The 15,700-nt window shown below is 50.8% G+C and overlaps 1 protein-coding gene across 3 annotated transcripts in view; it reads right to left on the bottom strand.

Annotated features, from left to right (window-relative positions):
- LOC115164918 (multiple C2 and transmembrane domain-containing protein 1-like) overlaps positions 1-15,700 on the bottom strand; it is a 260,651-nt gene that overhangs the window by 34,775 nt on the left and 210,176 nt on the right. For 2 of the 3 annotated variants that reach the window (XM_029717838.1, XM_029717840.1), the window contains one exon: positions 5,013-5,114. The exons of the other annotated variant lie outside the window; for it this stretch is intronic. In XM_029717838.1, coding sequence (XP_029573698.1) covers positions 5,013-5,114 — 102 coding nt within the window. The remainder of the gene's footprint in view (positions 1-5,012; positions 5,115-15,700) is intronic. 3 annotated transcript variants of the gene reach the window in all.

Raw genomic sequence — 15,700 nt, 5'->3', positions numbered from 1 at the left:
GTAGTTCTGAGTATGCTCTTCAAGAGGTGATGATATTACAGCCAAATAGTTAACATTTATAACAATCACTTGAAACCAGTACCCAATGCTTTTAGCGGAGCTGGAGGACTCCTTGCCTCCCAGCAGGCCAATCGAACTCTCTGCACCTTATTGTGACATTTTATTGATTACGACCTATACTGTTGCTGGTTTTACAAGTACACATGCTTCACCAAGGCTGCAGGGTGCTGGTTGCAGTTCTGTTCGATATTCTGTACATCTTTGGACCTACAAGTCAAGACATCTGGATCATCTGGTGTGAATGTGTAGCTAATTAAAGGGTATTGAAGTAAACTAGCAGGCTGTGGTAGAAAGCGGGTAGGTAGCTGTGGCCCCTGAGGACAGAGGACAGGGCCCTCTTGGGTTAGCAACGGTGCAGAATCACAGCCAACCTGATATGACTTAATTGACCTCTAGAGCTCTAAGCAAGTAGGCATACACAAGTGTGAACACACACGCACGCACACACACACACACACACACACACACACACACACACACACAAACACACTCCAAGAGCTCACCCATACATCTAGCAAAGCATCCCAAGTGATGTAATGATTAGATAGAGGACTTGAGGTGCTATAAGCTCCTGTGATCTGTCAATGGTCACCTAACTTAAAGTGGGACTGACAGCGTTATAACTACTTTGCAGATATGAAACAAACAGACAATCATAATATCAATCAAAAACATCACATTTCCAGTTTATGCTACAAAACCAACTTTATAAGAGGTTTTAAAAATAGGTTATATTTGACTCAACGTTCCATGACGTACACTAAGGCATTGTTGGCAGAAATGATGGATGTAGTTAAATGCATGATTGATATAATTCACCAATACATTTCTTGGGAGTCCAAAAAACAATGCTATAAGGTTATAAATCACAGCTGATCTGGTACATTGTTTGCTGCCACCATTCGGGGCGCACTGTTTCAGTTTCAATGACTCAATATTTTGGACAAAAACGGACGAATGTAACTAAGACTGGGAATGTCTTGGGGCGGCAGGTAGCCTAGTGGTTACAGCGTTGGGCCAGTAACCAAAAGGTTGCTAAATCAAATCCCTGAGCTGACAAGGTAAAAAAAATGTTGTTCTGCCCCTGAACAAGGCAGTTAACCCACTGTTCCTAGGCCGTAATTGTAAATAAGAATTTGTTCTTAACTGACTTGCCTAGTTAAATAAAGGTTAAATAAATAAATTGGAGGACTGGGTGAGTCCCCTCATATTGTTTTTTTCGGTGGCTACACACAGCAAGAGATGCAGGTGTCATTTGGTTCACTAGCAAGAACTTGAACGACTTTTATCTTGTTAGCATATCTCTTGGTTCGCAAATTCACTCTGGCTATCTATTCAGAGTTTAGAGCACTCTCGTCTGAGCGTGCCAGAGTGTAGAATAACTGATGAATTTAAGAAGGAGCAACACCGACTGAATATGACCTGTGTCAGTAAACGTAGGCAAAAAAAAGTTATAGTTAGTCACAAACGCTCTTGATAACATGTAGCTAAATAGCTTAGCTAACCAGCTCTGCAAAGGGCGAGTAAACTGGTTAGAGGTGTTCCAGTTCAAAGTGAATGATGGCAGGCCCGTGTGGCAAATGACTTGTTGGCATAAAGGCCTACTGTAGCTCTGGTTGGCTGTAGCGCACCGGTTTGCATAGACTCCGGTTCTGGTTTTATTTACTGCAGTGTCTATTAATTGTCCAAACCCGTCGCCGCTTTCCCACTCTTTATTGCTGTAGAATTTTCACAAATGCCTTAGTATATGTAATTTCCAAACGTTCTAAGAATTTATGAAAATGTGAAAATGACCATATCTGTCACATGTATCTTCGTCTTCTGACGATATAACGAAATCATCGTCGGAAAAGGATGACCAATACGCAGCAGAGTCGATATAGTTCATCTTGAACATTTAATTAAATCAACACGAATACAAAAAACAACAAACAAGAAAACGAACGATAAACTGTCAGTCTGCAAAGCATAGGCTCAACACAGAACAATCACCCACAAATAACAACCACAAACACACCCTAATATATGGGACTCTCAATCAAAGGCAGATAGACAACACCTGCCTTCAACTGAGAGTCCCAACCCCAATCAACACAACATAGAAACACACTCACCAGACTAGACATAGAAATACATAAACATAGACTATAAACCAAAACCCCGGAAATACTAAATCAAACACCCTTTAACCAAACACACCACCCTGAACCACATGAAACAAATACCCTCTGTCACGTCCTGACCAAACTACAATACTAATTAACCCTTATACTGGCCAGGACGTGACAGTACCCCCCCCTTAAAGGTGCTAACCCCGGAAGCACCTTTAAAACAAAAAACAAAACAAAAACAACAACCCCAAACAACAAAACAAAAATTCCCTTCTACTAAAGGGAGGGAAGGGAGGGTGGCTGCCGTCAACGACGGCACTGTGCTACACCCCCCCTCCCCAACCCACCTATATCAGGAGGTGGCTCCGGTTCAGGCCTTTCCCGGCAGTCGGGCCACTCTGGCAGTTCGGGGCAGTCTGGCCAGTCTGGCAACTCGGGGCAGTCTGGCAACTCGGGACAGTCTGGGCAGTCTGGCAACTCGGGACAGTCTGGGCAGTCTGGCAACTCGGGACAGTCTGGGCAGTCTGGCAACTCGGGACAGTCTGGGCAGTCTGGCCACTCCGGCAGTTCAGGGCAGTCTGGCCACTCCGGCAGTTCAGGGCAGTCTGGCCACTCCGGCAGTTCAGCGCAGTCTGGCCACTCCGGCAGTTCAGCGCAGTCTGGCCACTCCGGCAGTTCAGCGCAGTCTGGCCACTCCGGCAGTTCAGCACAGTCTGGCCACTCCGGCAGTTCAGCGCAGTCTGGCCACTCCGGCAGTTCAGCGCAGTCTGACCACTCCGGCGACTGTTGACTGGCGGGCAGCTCCGGCGACTGTTGACTGGCGGGCAGCTCCGACGACTGTTGACTGGCGGGCAGCTCCGACGACTGTTGACTGGCGGGCAGCTCCGACGACTGTTGACTGGCGGGCAGCTCCGACGACTGTTGACTGGCGGGCAGCTCCGACGACTGTTGACTGGCGGGCAGCTCCGACGACTGTTGACTGGCGGGAAGCTCTGACGACTGTTGACTGGCGAGGCTGGGTTTACGCACTTGCAGGCTAGTGCGGGGAGCGGGAACAGGACGAGTCGGACTGGGTTGACGCACTTCCGGGTCCGCACGAGAGACAGGAGCTGGAAACCCAGGGCTATGGAGGCGCACAGTCGGTCTAGATCTTACCTCCTGCACAACCCGCCTTGGCTGGATGGAACTAGTAGCCCTGTACGAACGGAGTGCTCGTACAGGGCAGACTGGGCTGTGCAGGGGCCTGATGGTAGCCGTGCGTAGAGCGGGAGTTGGGTAGCCTAGTCCTCGGAGGCGTACCGGCGACCAGATGCGCTGCGCAGGCATCCTCCTACCAGGCTGGATGCCCGCTCTAGCACGGCACCTGCGAGGGGCTGGAATAACTCGCACCGGACTGTGCGTGCGTATGGGTGAGATAGTGCGCTTCTCAGCAAAACACAGCGCTCTCCACCCCATACGCTCCTCCATATAACCACGGGTAGCTGGCTTCCGGCTCTTCCTTCGCCTAGCCAAACTACCCGTGTGCCCCCCCAAAAAACTTTCTTGGGGGTGCCTCTCGTGCTTCTCCCTCAGCGCGTCTCTGGCCTTGTACCACCGCCTCTCTGCCTTGGCTGCCTCAATTTCCCACTGCGGGCGGCGATACTCCCCAGCCTGGTGCCAAGGTCCGGCCCCGTCCAGAACTTCCTCCCAAGTCCCCTTCTCCCGCCAGTCCAACTCGAACGCCGTCTGCTCCTTCCTCTGCTGCTTGGTCCTTGAGTGGTGGGTGATTCTGTCACATGTATCTTCGTCTTCTGACGATATAACGAAATCGTCGTCGGAAAAGGATGACCAATACGCAGCAGAGTCGATATAGTTCATCTTGAACATTTAATTAAATCAACACGAATACAAAAAACAACAAACAAGAAAACGAACGATAAACTGTCAGTCTGCAAAGCATAGGCTCAACACAGAACAATCACCCACAAATAACAACCACAAACACACCCTAATATATGGCACTCTCAATCAAAGGCAGATAGACAACACCTGCCTTCAACTGAGAGTCCCAACCCCAATCAACACAACATAGAAACACACTCACCAGACTAGACATAGAAATACATAAACATAGACTATAAACCAAAACCCCGGAAATACTAAATCAAACACCCTTTAACCAAACACACCACCCTGAACCACATAAAACAAATACCCTCTGTCACGTCCTGACCAAACTACAATACTAATTAACCCTTATACTGGCCAGGACGTGACAATATCTAAGTGCTCGCTTGACAGAAAATATTTTAAAAAGTGTCATATTCTTCCTGGGGGTGTATATGAACAGATTTTAAGAAGATTTCATGTTGCTAAAATGCTGTCAGTTCCACTTTAACACAGTGGAGATTTATCATATGGAGAACAGAAAAGGTCCATGGGACTTACATGAAACAATGATCGATGCATGATGATCTGGCCCATTATGTGGTTCAAAGAGCTAACTCCCCTGTCACAGAGGATGCAGTACATGCTATGGTTGTACCAGTGTCATTGTCTCTTTCAGTCTCTCTTTCCTTACTGGGAGGGATCCTACATTCCTGCAGTCATATAAGAGGGGGCACCTTTCCATGCTGGACCACCTCACCCCCCCGCCACCCCCTGAAGGGGATTGGGTTGGGGCGGGGTGGGGGATAACGACCGTGCGTGTGTGTTTTTTACGGAGCGAGCGTGTAAGTGAGACGAGGACAGGTACAGGCAGTACACAGAGAGCCTTGCAGGCGGAGCAGCTGGACAGACGAACGATGTGCCATAAAAGCCAGACAGAGACACCGGCAAGGCCAGGGGCGTGGCCACACTTACCAACATCACCCGTATCCACTCAAAGTGCCAGGAAGCCAACATATCCTCAAGGATATGGCTTTCAGGCAGTCGCCCGTCCTCCGAAGGGCCAGGTCTAGGCACCTTGTGGGTCAGAATAGATTAAGAGGTTTTTTAACCAGGGACATAAAGGAAGGGTTAAAATAAGGCTGAGAAGCAGACATCTGGGGGGAATAGGAGAGAGAGGGGTTAAAACAAGGCTGGGAAGCAGACATCTGGGGGGAATAGGAGAGAGAGGGGTTAAAACAAGGCTGAGATGCAGACATCTGGGGGGATAGGAGAGAGAGGGGATAAAACAAGGCTGAGAAGCAGACATCTGGGGGGATAGGAGAGAGAGGGGTTAAAACAAGGCTGAGAAGCAGACATCTGGGGGGAATAGGAGAGAGAGGGGTTAAAACAAGGCTGAGATGCAGACATCTGGGGGGATAGGAGAGAGAGGGGTTAAAACAAGGCTGAGATGCAGACATCTGGGGGGAATAGGAGAGAGAGGGGTTAAAACAAGGCTGAGAAGCAGACATCTGTGGGGATAGGAGAGAGAGGGGTTAAAACAAGGCTGAGATGCAGACATCTGGGGGGATAGGAGAGAGAGGGGTTAAAACAAGGCTGAGATGCAGACATCTGGGGGGAATAAGAGAGAGAGGGGTTAAAACAAGGCTGAGATGCAGACATCTGGGGGGAATAGGAGAGAGAGGGGTTAAAACAAGGCTGAGAAGCTGACATCTGGGGGGAATAGGAGAGAGAGGGGTTAAAACAAGGCTGAGATGCAGACATCTGGGGGGAATAGGAGAGAGAGGGGTTAAAACAAGGCTGAGATGCAGACATCTGGGGGGAATAGGAGAGAGAGGGGTTAAAACAAGGCTGAGAAGCAGACATCTGGGGGGAATAGGAGAGAGAGGGGTTAAAACAAGGCTGAGATGCAGACATCTGGGGGGAATAGGAGAGAGAGGGGTTAAAACAAGGCTGAGATGCAGACATCTGGGGGTAATAGGAGAGAGAGGGGTTAAAACAAGGCTGAGAAGCAGACATCTGGGGGGAATAGGAGAGAGAGGGGTTAAAACAAGGCTGAGAAGCTGACATCTGGGGGGAATAGGAGAGAGAGGGGTTAAAACAAGGCTGAGATGCAGACATCTGGGGGGAATAGGAGAGAGAGGGGTTAAAACAAGGCTGAGAAGCAGACATCTGGGGGGATAGGAGAGAGAGGGGTTAAAACAAGGCTGAGAAGCTGACATCTGGGGGGAATAGGAGGGAGAGGGGAAAATAATCCACCTGATGTGTTAGAAAAAAATGGCAAACAATGTAGCACACTGCTGAACAAGACAATATACTTTTCTCCCCTCCTTTTTGTTTTTTTCCTTCCCTCTCTATTAGCCAAACATGATTAAAATGCAGTTCCTATGAGCATCTCCGGGAAAAAAAGGTGGGTGAAAAAAAGGAAGAAAAAAATAGGCAAAAAATGTGAAAAGCGTATTTTACAGCGTGAAGCTTTTCATCCTTCAGAGGCAGGGAGAAGAAAAGAACTCCAAGCAGCTCTAACTTTTTTTTTCTCCCATTCTCCTCTGCATTTAAAAAAACCCTGAATGTGTTACCTGAGGACACGCATGGCGAATCACAAGCCCAATAGCCCCAGAGCAACTTTTCAGTCACACTTTTTAGAGTATTAAAAATAATCCCCCGCGTACTCTTTAGACCAATTATATCGTAGCGTGCAGCTATCGGCAGATCTGCGTGCTGCTGCGGCTCTGGCGGCTCCTGCTATCTGCAGATAAGCACCAGCTCCCTCCACACCCAGATCCACACTGTCACAATGCTAACCGAACCAGGATCAGATCTTGCAGAATTACACACTGCTGAGAGGTTACCTGCGTTTTACTCTCTAATGTCAGGGAGACAGGAAGAGAGATAGAGAGGGAGAAAAACAGATAAAGAAAGAGAGGGAAAGGGAAGGATAGAAAGAGCAGCACAGAAACAACGAGAGTACAGAGAGAGAGAAAACGAGAGATAGATGGAGAAGAAGAAGAGCGAGAGAGAGAGAGGGGTAACGATAGATGTGAAATGGGGTGCAGCGTATTAAGTTTCTGCTGTTAAGCCCAGGGGTTGTAGGAATGGGAGTGGGTTGCTATGGCGCCCTGGGTGTTGACGTAGCGATACAGCAGTGGTTAATACCCAGGCACCTGCCAGGCCATCGATAAACACAGAGCTGCTATCAGGCTGCCACAGCTGCCTTGCACCCTCATTAGATCCTCCACATGGTAATGGCAAAGAGATTAGCAACTTTTTATTAGCAGATAGAATCTTCCTATTCTCGCCTAAACAGGATAGCAGTCATATCACTTGATTTTTTTCTTTCTCTCTGATTGATTGTCAGGCGGAACCCACTGAAAGCCCCCATTGATTTCTTGTGTTTTTAACAAAACACAATAAATGATTAAGACAAATAGTGTTTTTACGTGAATTATACTGAACAATGTTGCAGTGTGTTCCCTGTGTGTGTGTGTTCCCCGTCCAGTAGCTGTGTGTTCCCTGTGTGTGTGTGTGTTCCCCTTCCAGTAGGTGTGTGTTCCCTGTGTGTGTGTGTTCCCCGTCCAGTAGGTGTGTGTGTGTGTATTCCCCGTCCAGTAGGTGTGTGTGTGTGTGTTCCCCGTCCAGTTCCCTGTGTGTGTGTGTGTGTGTGTGTGTGTGTGTGTGTGTGTGTGTGTGTGTGTGTGTGTGTGTGTGTGTGTGTGTGTGTGTGTGTGTGTGTGTGTGTGTGTGTGTGTGTGTGATTCTCCTTCTGGGAGAGGGATGATAAAAAGCCTGCCTCAGCACTACAGAGAAGAAGGATTAAAATATAAAGAGATGACTAGAGAGAGGCAGCTTTTCATATTTCAAGAGATCCTTACTTTAACTTAGCATATTCATCACAACTGAATCCCCATGAATGTTAGATTGAATAGTAGAGAAATGTCTGTGTTATTCACATTGTGCGTCTGTATATACAGTAATGTCTAGGAAGCATATTGGGGAAAGGGGATAGACAAGTGTTTAACAATCGGAAAATCTATGCTGTACATACACCTAATAATACATTTAGTTTCAGCCTAAAGAAGAATGTTTCAAATGTTAATGAGTCAACATAACAAGAAACAAACAATGCTTTCTAGAAACGATACCACTCAGGGTACCTCACTGTAACATGTGACCTACAGCAGTCAAAGTTCTGTCCTGGTATGTGTCTAAACCAAGCCTGGAGTGTACGTACAGGCCTGTATGTGTACCATACAAATTCAAATACTCTTAAAGGACAGAGAGAGTACACCCAGCATCACACAGAGAGAGACACAGGGAGGAAGAGAGAGACACCGGGATGAAGAGAGAGACACAGGGAGGAAGAGAGAGACACCGGGAGGAAGAGAGAGACACCGGGATGAAGAGAGAGACACAGGGAGGAAGAGAGAGACACCGGGAGGAAGAGAGAGACACCGAGAGGAAGCGAGAGACACAGGGAGGAAGAGAGAGACACCGGGATGAAGAGAGAGACACCGGGATGAAGAGAGAGACACCGGGGGGAAGAGAGAGACACGGGGGGAAAGAGAGAGACACCGGGGGGAAGCGAGAGACACAGGGAGGAAGAGAGAGACACCGGGGGGAAGAGAGAGAGAAGATGGAATGGGGGGGAAGAGAGAGACATGGGGGGGAAGAGAGAGACACCGGGGGGAAGAGAGAGACACCGAGAGGAAGAGAGAGACACAGGGGGGAAGAGAGAGAGAAGATGGAATGGGGGGGAAGAGAGAGACATGGGGGGGAAGAGAGAGACACCGGGGGGAAGAGAGAGACACCGAGAGGAAGAGAGAGACACAGGGGGGAAGAGAGAGACACCGGGAGGAAGAGAGAGACACCGGGATGAAGAGAGAGACACAGGGGGGAAGAGAGAGACACCGGGAGGAAGAGAGAGACACCGGGAGGAAGAGAGAGACACAGGGGGGAAGAGAGAGACACCGGGAGGAAGAGAGAGACACCGGGAGGAAGAGAGAGACACCGGGAGGAAGAGAGAGACACCGGGAGGAAGAGAGAGACACCGGGATGAAGAGAGAGACACCAGGAGGAAGAGAGAGACATGGGGGAAGAGAGAGACACCGGGATGAAGAGAGAGACACCGGGATGAAGAGAGAGACACCGAGAGGAAGAGAGAGACACCGGGATGAAGAGAGAGACACCGGGAGGAAGAGAGAGACACAGGGTGGAAGAGAGAGACACCGGGAGGAAGAGAGAGACACAGGGAGGAAGAGAGAGACACAGGGAGGAAGAGAGAGACACCGGGGGGAAGCGAGAGACACCGGGAGGAAGAGAGAGACACAGGGAGGAAGCGAGAGACACCGGGATGAAGAGAGAGACACCGGGATGAAGAGAGAGAGAAGATGGAATGGGGGGGGGAAGAGAGAGACAGGGAGGAAGAGAGAGACACAGGGGGGAAGAGAGAGACACCGGGAGGAAGAGAGAGACACCGGGAGGAAGAGAGAGACACAGGGGGGAAGAGAGAGACACCGGGAGGAAGAGAGAGACACCGGGAGGAAGAGAGAGACACCGGGAGGAAGAGAGAGACACCGGGAGGAAGAGAGAGACACCGGGATGAAGAGAGAGACACCAGGAGGAAGAGAGAGACATGGGGGAAGAGAGAGACACCGGGGGGGAAGAGAGAGACACCGAGAGGAAGAGAGAGACACAGGGGGGAAGAGAGAGAGAAGATGGAATGGGGGGGAAGAGAGAGACATGGGGGGGAAGAGAGAGACACCGGGGGGAAGAGAGAGACACCGAGAGGAAGAGAGAGACACAGGGGGGAAGAGAGAGACACCGGGAGGAAGAGAGAGACACCGGGAGGAAGAGAGAGACACCGGGAGGAAGAGAGAGACACCGGGAGGAAGAGAGAGACACCGGGATGAAGAGAGAGACACCAGGAGGAAGAGAGAGACATGGGGGGGAAGAGAGAGACACCGGGGGGAAGAGAGAGACACCGAGAGGAAGAGAGAGACACAGGGGGGAAGAGAGAGAGAAGATGGAATGGGGGGGAAGAGAGAGACATGGGGGGGAAGAGAGAGACACCGGGGGGAAGAGAGAGACACCGAGAGGAAGAGAGAGACACAGGGGGGAAGAGAGAGACACCGGGAGGGAAGAGAGAGACACCGGGATGAGAGAGAGACACAGGGGGGAAGAGAGAGACAACCGGGAGGAAGAGAGAGACACCGGGAGGAAGAGAGAGACACAGGGGGGAAGAGAGAGACACCGGGAGGAAGAGAGAGACACCGGGAGGAGAGAGAGACACCCGGGAGGAAGAGAGAGACACCGGGAGGAAGAGAGAGACACCGGGATGAAGAGAGAGACACCAGGAGGAAGAGAGAGACATGGGGGAAGAGAGAGACACCGGGATGAAGAGAGAGACACCAGGAGGAAGAGAGAGACACAGGGAGGAAGAGAGAGACACCGGGGGGAAGCGAGAGACACCGGGAGGAAGAGAGAGACACAGGGAGGAAGAGAGAGACACAGGGAGGAAGAGAGAGACACCGGGGGGAAGCGAGAGACACCGGGAGGAAGAGAGAGACACAGGGAGGAAGCGAGAGACACCGGGATGAAGAGAGAGACACCGGGATGAAGAGAGAGAAAAGATGGAATGGGGGGGGAAGAGACAGACAGGGAGGAAGAGAGAGACACAGGGTGGAAGAGAGAGAGACACAGGGGGGAAGTGAGAGACAGGGAGGAAGAGAGAGACACAGGGTGGAAGAGAGAGAGACACAGGGGGGAAGTGAGAGACAGGGGGAAGAGAGAGACACAGGGGAGGAAGAGAGAGACACCGGGAGTAAGAGAGAGAGACACAGGGAGGAAGAGAGAGACACGGGGAGGAAGAGAGAGACACCGGGAGGAAGAGAGAGAGACAGGGGGAAGAGAGAGACACAGGGGAGGAAGAGAGAGACACCGGGAGTAAGAGAGAGAGACACAGGGAGGAAGAGAGAGACACGGGGAGGAAGAGAGAGACACCGGGAGGACGAGAGAGACACAGGGAGGAAGAGAGAGACACAGGGAGGAAGAGAGAGACACGGGGAGGAAGAGAGAGACACAGGGAGGAAGAGAGAGACACAGGGAGGAAGAGAGAGACACCGGGAGGAAGAGAGAGACACCGGGAGGAAGAGAGAGACACAGGGAGGAAGAGAGAGACACGGGGAGGAAGAGAGAGACACCGGGAGGACGAGAGAGAGACAGGGGGGGAAGAGAGAGACACAGGGGAGGAAGAGAGAGACACCGGGGAGGAAGAGAGAGACACAGGGGAGGAAGAGAGAGACACAGGGGAGGAAGAGAGAGACACGGGGAGGAAGAGAGAGACACGGGGAGGAAGAGAGAGAGACGGGGAGGAAGAGAGAGACACGGGGAGGAAGAGAGAGACACCAGGAGGAAGAGAGAGACAGGGGGGGAAGAGAGAGACAGGGGGAGGAAGAGAGAGACACGGGGAGGAAGAGAGAGACACCGGGAGGAAGAGAGAGACACCGGGAGGAAGAGAGAGACAGGGGGGGAAGAGAGAGAGACGGGGAGGAAGAGAGAGACACCGGGAGGAAAGAGAGAGACACCGGGAGGAAGAGAGAGACAGGGGGGGGAAAGAGAGAGACACGGGAGGAGAGAGAGACAGGGGGGGGAAGAGAGAGACACCGGGAGGGAAGAGAGAGACACCGGGAGGGAAGAGAGAGACAGGGGGGGGAAGAGAGAGACACGGGGAGGAAGAGAGAGACACCAGGAGGAAGAGAGAGACAGGGGGGGAAAGAGAGAGACAGGGGGAGGAAGAGAGAGACACGGGGAGGAAGAGAGAGACACCGGGAGGAAGAGAGAGACACCGGGAGGGAAGAGAGAGAGACGGGGAGGAAGAGAGAGACACGGGGAGGAAGAGAGAGACACGGGGAGGAAGAGAGAGACACCGGGAGGAAGAGAGAGACAGGGGGGGGAAGAGAGAGACACAGGGGAGGAAGAGAGAGACACCGGGAGGAAGAGAGAGACACCGGGAGGAAGAGAGAGACACAGGGAGGAAGAGAGAGACACCGGTGGGAAGCGAGAGACACAGGGAGGAAGAGAGAGACACCGGGAGGAAGAGAGAGACACAGGGGGGAAGCGAGAGACACCGGGGGGAAGAGAGAGAGAAGATGGAATGGGGGGGAAGAGAGAGACACAGGGAGGAAGAGAGAGACACCGGGAGGAAGAGAGAGACACAGGGAGGAAGAGAGAGACACAGGGAGGAAGAGAGAGACACCGGGGGGAAGCGAGAGACACCGGGATGAAGAGAGAGAGAAGATGGAATGGGGGGGAAGAGAGAGACAGGGAGGAAGAGAGAGACACAGGGTGGAAGAGAGAGAGACACAGGGGAGGAAGAGAGAGACACCGGGAGTAAGAGAGAGAGACACAGGGAGGAAGAGAGAGACACGGGGAGGAAGAGAGAGACACCGGGAGGAAGAGAGAGAGACAGGGGGAAGAGAGAGACACAGGGGAGGAAGAGAGAGACACCGGGAGTAAGAGAGAGAGACACAGGGAGGAAGAGAGAGACACGGGGAGGAAGAGAGAGACACCGGGAGGACGAGAGAGAGACAGGGGGGGAAGAGAGAGACACAGGGGAGGAAGAGAGAGACACCGGGAGGAAGAGAGAGACACAGGGGAGGAAGAGAGAGAGACGGGGAGGAAGAGAGAGACACGGGGAGGAAGAGAGAGACACGGGGAGGAAGAGAGAGACACCGGGAGGAAGAGAGAGACACCGGGAGGAAGAGAGAGACAGGGGGGGAAGAGAGAGACACAGGGGAGGAAGAGAGAGACACCGGGAGGAAGAGAGAGACACCGGGAGGAAGAGAGAGACACCGGGAGGAAGAGAGAGACAGGGGGGAAGAGAGAGACACAGGGGGGGAAGAGAGAGACACCGGGAGGAAGAGAGAGACAGGGGGGGAAGAGAGAGACACAGGGGAGGAAGAGAGAGACACGGGGAGGAAGAGAGAGACACGGGGAGGAAGAGAGAGACACCAGGAGGAAGAGAGAGACAGGGGGGGAAGAGAGAGACAGGGGGGAAGAGAGAGACACAGGGGGGGAAGAGAGAGACACCGGGAGGAAGAGAGAGACACGGGGAGGAAGAGAGAGACACCAGGAGGGAGAGGAAGAGAGAGAAGATGGAATGGGATGAAGATAGAGAAAGGTAAGGGGAGGGAGGGAGAGAAAGAGGGAAGGAGAGAGGGAGAAGGCTGACATCTGTAGTAGAGGTGTGTGAGTGTGGTAAGCTTGTGAGCAGGACATGATTGCAGTGTGTATCCCATCTGGCTAGCGGTGGTCCTAAGGCAAGGGGAGAGCGACTCCAGTGACCAGCCATGGTAGTGAGGGTAATCTCAGAGCTCCTTCAGCTCGCTCTCGCGTACACACACACACCAAACACACACACACAAACGAAGACACAGAAACACACAGACCCTGGAGGTGATTACTTTACTACAGCTCTGGACAGCAGGCCGTGTAAGACAAGGCTGCAACATAGACGTCATTCAGCCCCTACAGATAATACTGTTTTATTTTATTTTATTTTATTTCACCTTTATTTAACCAGGTAGGCAAGTTGAGAACAAGTTCTCATTTACAATTGCGACCTGGCCAAGATAAAGCAAAGCAGTTCGACAACATACAAAAACACAGAGTTACACATGGAGTAAAACAACATACAATCAATGATGCAGTAGAAAAAAATAAGACTATATACAATGTGAGCAAATGATGTGAGATAATGGAGGTAAAGGCAAAAAAATGCCATGGTGGCAAAGTAAATAAAGTATGGCAAGAAAAAACACTGGAATGGTAGATTTGTAGTTTGAAGAAAGTTAAAAGTTAAAATATAAATAATATGGTGCAAAGGAGCAAAAATAAATAAAATAAATAAATACAGTAGGGGAAAAGGTAGTAGTTTGGGCTCAATTAAAGATGGGCTATGTACAGGTGCAGAGATCTGTGAGCTGCTCTGACAGCTGGTGCTTAAAGCTAGTGAGGGAGTTAAGTGTTTCCAGTTTTAGAGATTTTTGTAGTTCGTTCCAATCATTGGCAGCTGAGAACTGGAAGGAGAGACGACCAAAGGAGGAGTTGGCTTTAGGGGTGACCAGAGAGATATACCTGCTGGAGCGCGTGCTACAGGTGGGTGCTGCTATGGTGACCAGTGAGCGGAGATAAGGGGGGACTTTACCTAGCAGGGTCTTGTAGATGACCTGGAGCCAATGTGTTTGGCGACGATGATGAAGTGAAGGCCAGCCAACGAGAGCATACAGGTCGCAGTGGTGGGTTGTATATGGGGCTTTGGTGACAAAACGGATGGCACTGTGATAGACTGCATCCAGCTTGTTGAGTAGGGTATTGGAGGCTATTTTGTAAATGACATCGCCGAAGTCGAGGATTGGTAGGATGGTCAGTTTTACGAGGGTATGTTTGGCAGCATGAGTGAAGGATGCTTTGTTGCGAAATAGGAAGCCAATTCTAGATTTCACTTTGGATTGGAGATGATTGATGTGAGTCTGGAAGGAGAGTTTACAGTCTAACCAGACACCTAGGTATTTGTAGTTGTCCACAAATTCTAAGTTAGAACCGTCCAGAGAAGTTATGCTGGATGGGCGGGCAGGTGCAGGCAGCGATCGGTTGAAGAGCATGCATTTAGTTTTACTTGTGTTTAGGAGCAGTTGGAGACCACAGAAGGAGAGTTGAATGGCATTGAAGCTCGTCTGGAGGGTTGTTAACACAGTGTCCAAAGAAGGGCCAGAAGTATACAGAATGGTGTCGTCTGCGTAGAGGTGGATCAGAGATTCACCAGCAGCAAGAGCGACATCATTTATGTATACAGAGAAAAGAGTTGGCCCAAGAATTGAACCCTGTGGTACCCCCATAGAGACTGCCAGAGGTCCTGACAGTAGGCCCTCCGATTTGACACACTGAACTCTGTCAGAGAAGTAGTTGGTGAACCAGGCGACGCAATCGTTTGAGAAACCAAGGCTACTGAGTCTGCCGATGAGGATGTGGTGATTAACAGAGTCAAAAGCTTTGGCCAGGTCAATGAATACGGCAGCACAGTAATGTTTCTTATCGATGGCGGTTACGATGTCGTTTAGGACCTTGAGCGTGGCTGAGGTGCACCCATGACCAGCTCTGAAACCAGATTGCATAGCGGAGAGGGTGCGGTGGGATTCAAAATAGTCGGTAATCTGTTTGTTGACTTGGCTTTCGAAGACCTTTGAAAGGCAGGGTAGGATGGATATAGGTCTGTAGCAACTTGGGTCAAGAGTGTCACCTCCTTTGAAGAGGGGGATGACAGCAGCTGCTTTCCAATCTATGGGAATCTCAGACGACACGAAAGAGAGGTTGAACAGGCTAGTAATAGGGGTTGCAATAATTTCGGCAGATAATTTTAGAAAGAAAGGGTCCAGATTGTCAAGCCCAGCTGATTTGTAGGGGTCCAGATTTTGCAGCTCTTTCAGAACATCAGCTGAATGGATTTGGGAGAAGGAGAAATGGGGGAGGCTTGGGCGAGTAGCTGTGGGGGGTGCAGTGCTGTTGAATGCAGTAGGGGTAGTTAGGTGGAAAGCATGGCCAGCCGTAGAAAAATGCTTATTGAAATTCTCAATTATAGTGGGCTTATCGGTGGTGACAGAGTTTCC

The sequence above is a fragment of the Salmo trutta genome, chromosome 27, assembly GCF_901001165.1.
Source record: "Salmo trutta chromosome 27, fSalTru1.1, whole genome shotgun sequence".
Classification (NCBI taxonomy): domain Eukaryota; kingdom Metazoa; phylum Chordata; class Actinopteri; order Salmoniformes; family Salmonidae; genus Salmo; species Salmo trutta.
This window is presented reverse-complemented; position numbering and strand designations above follow the sequence as displayed.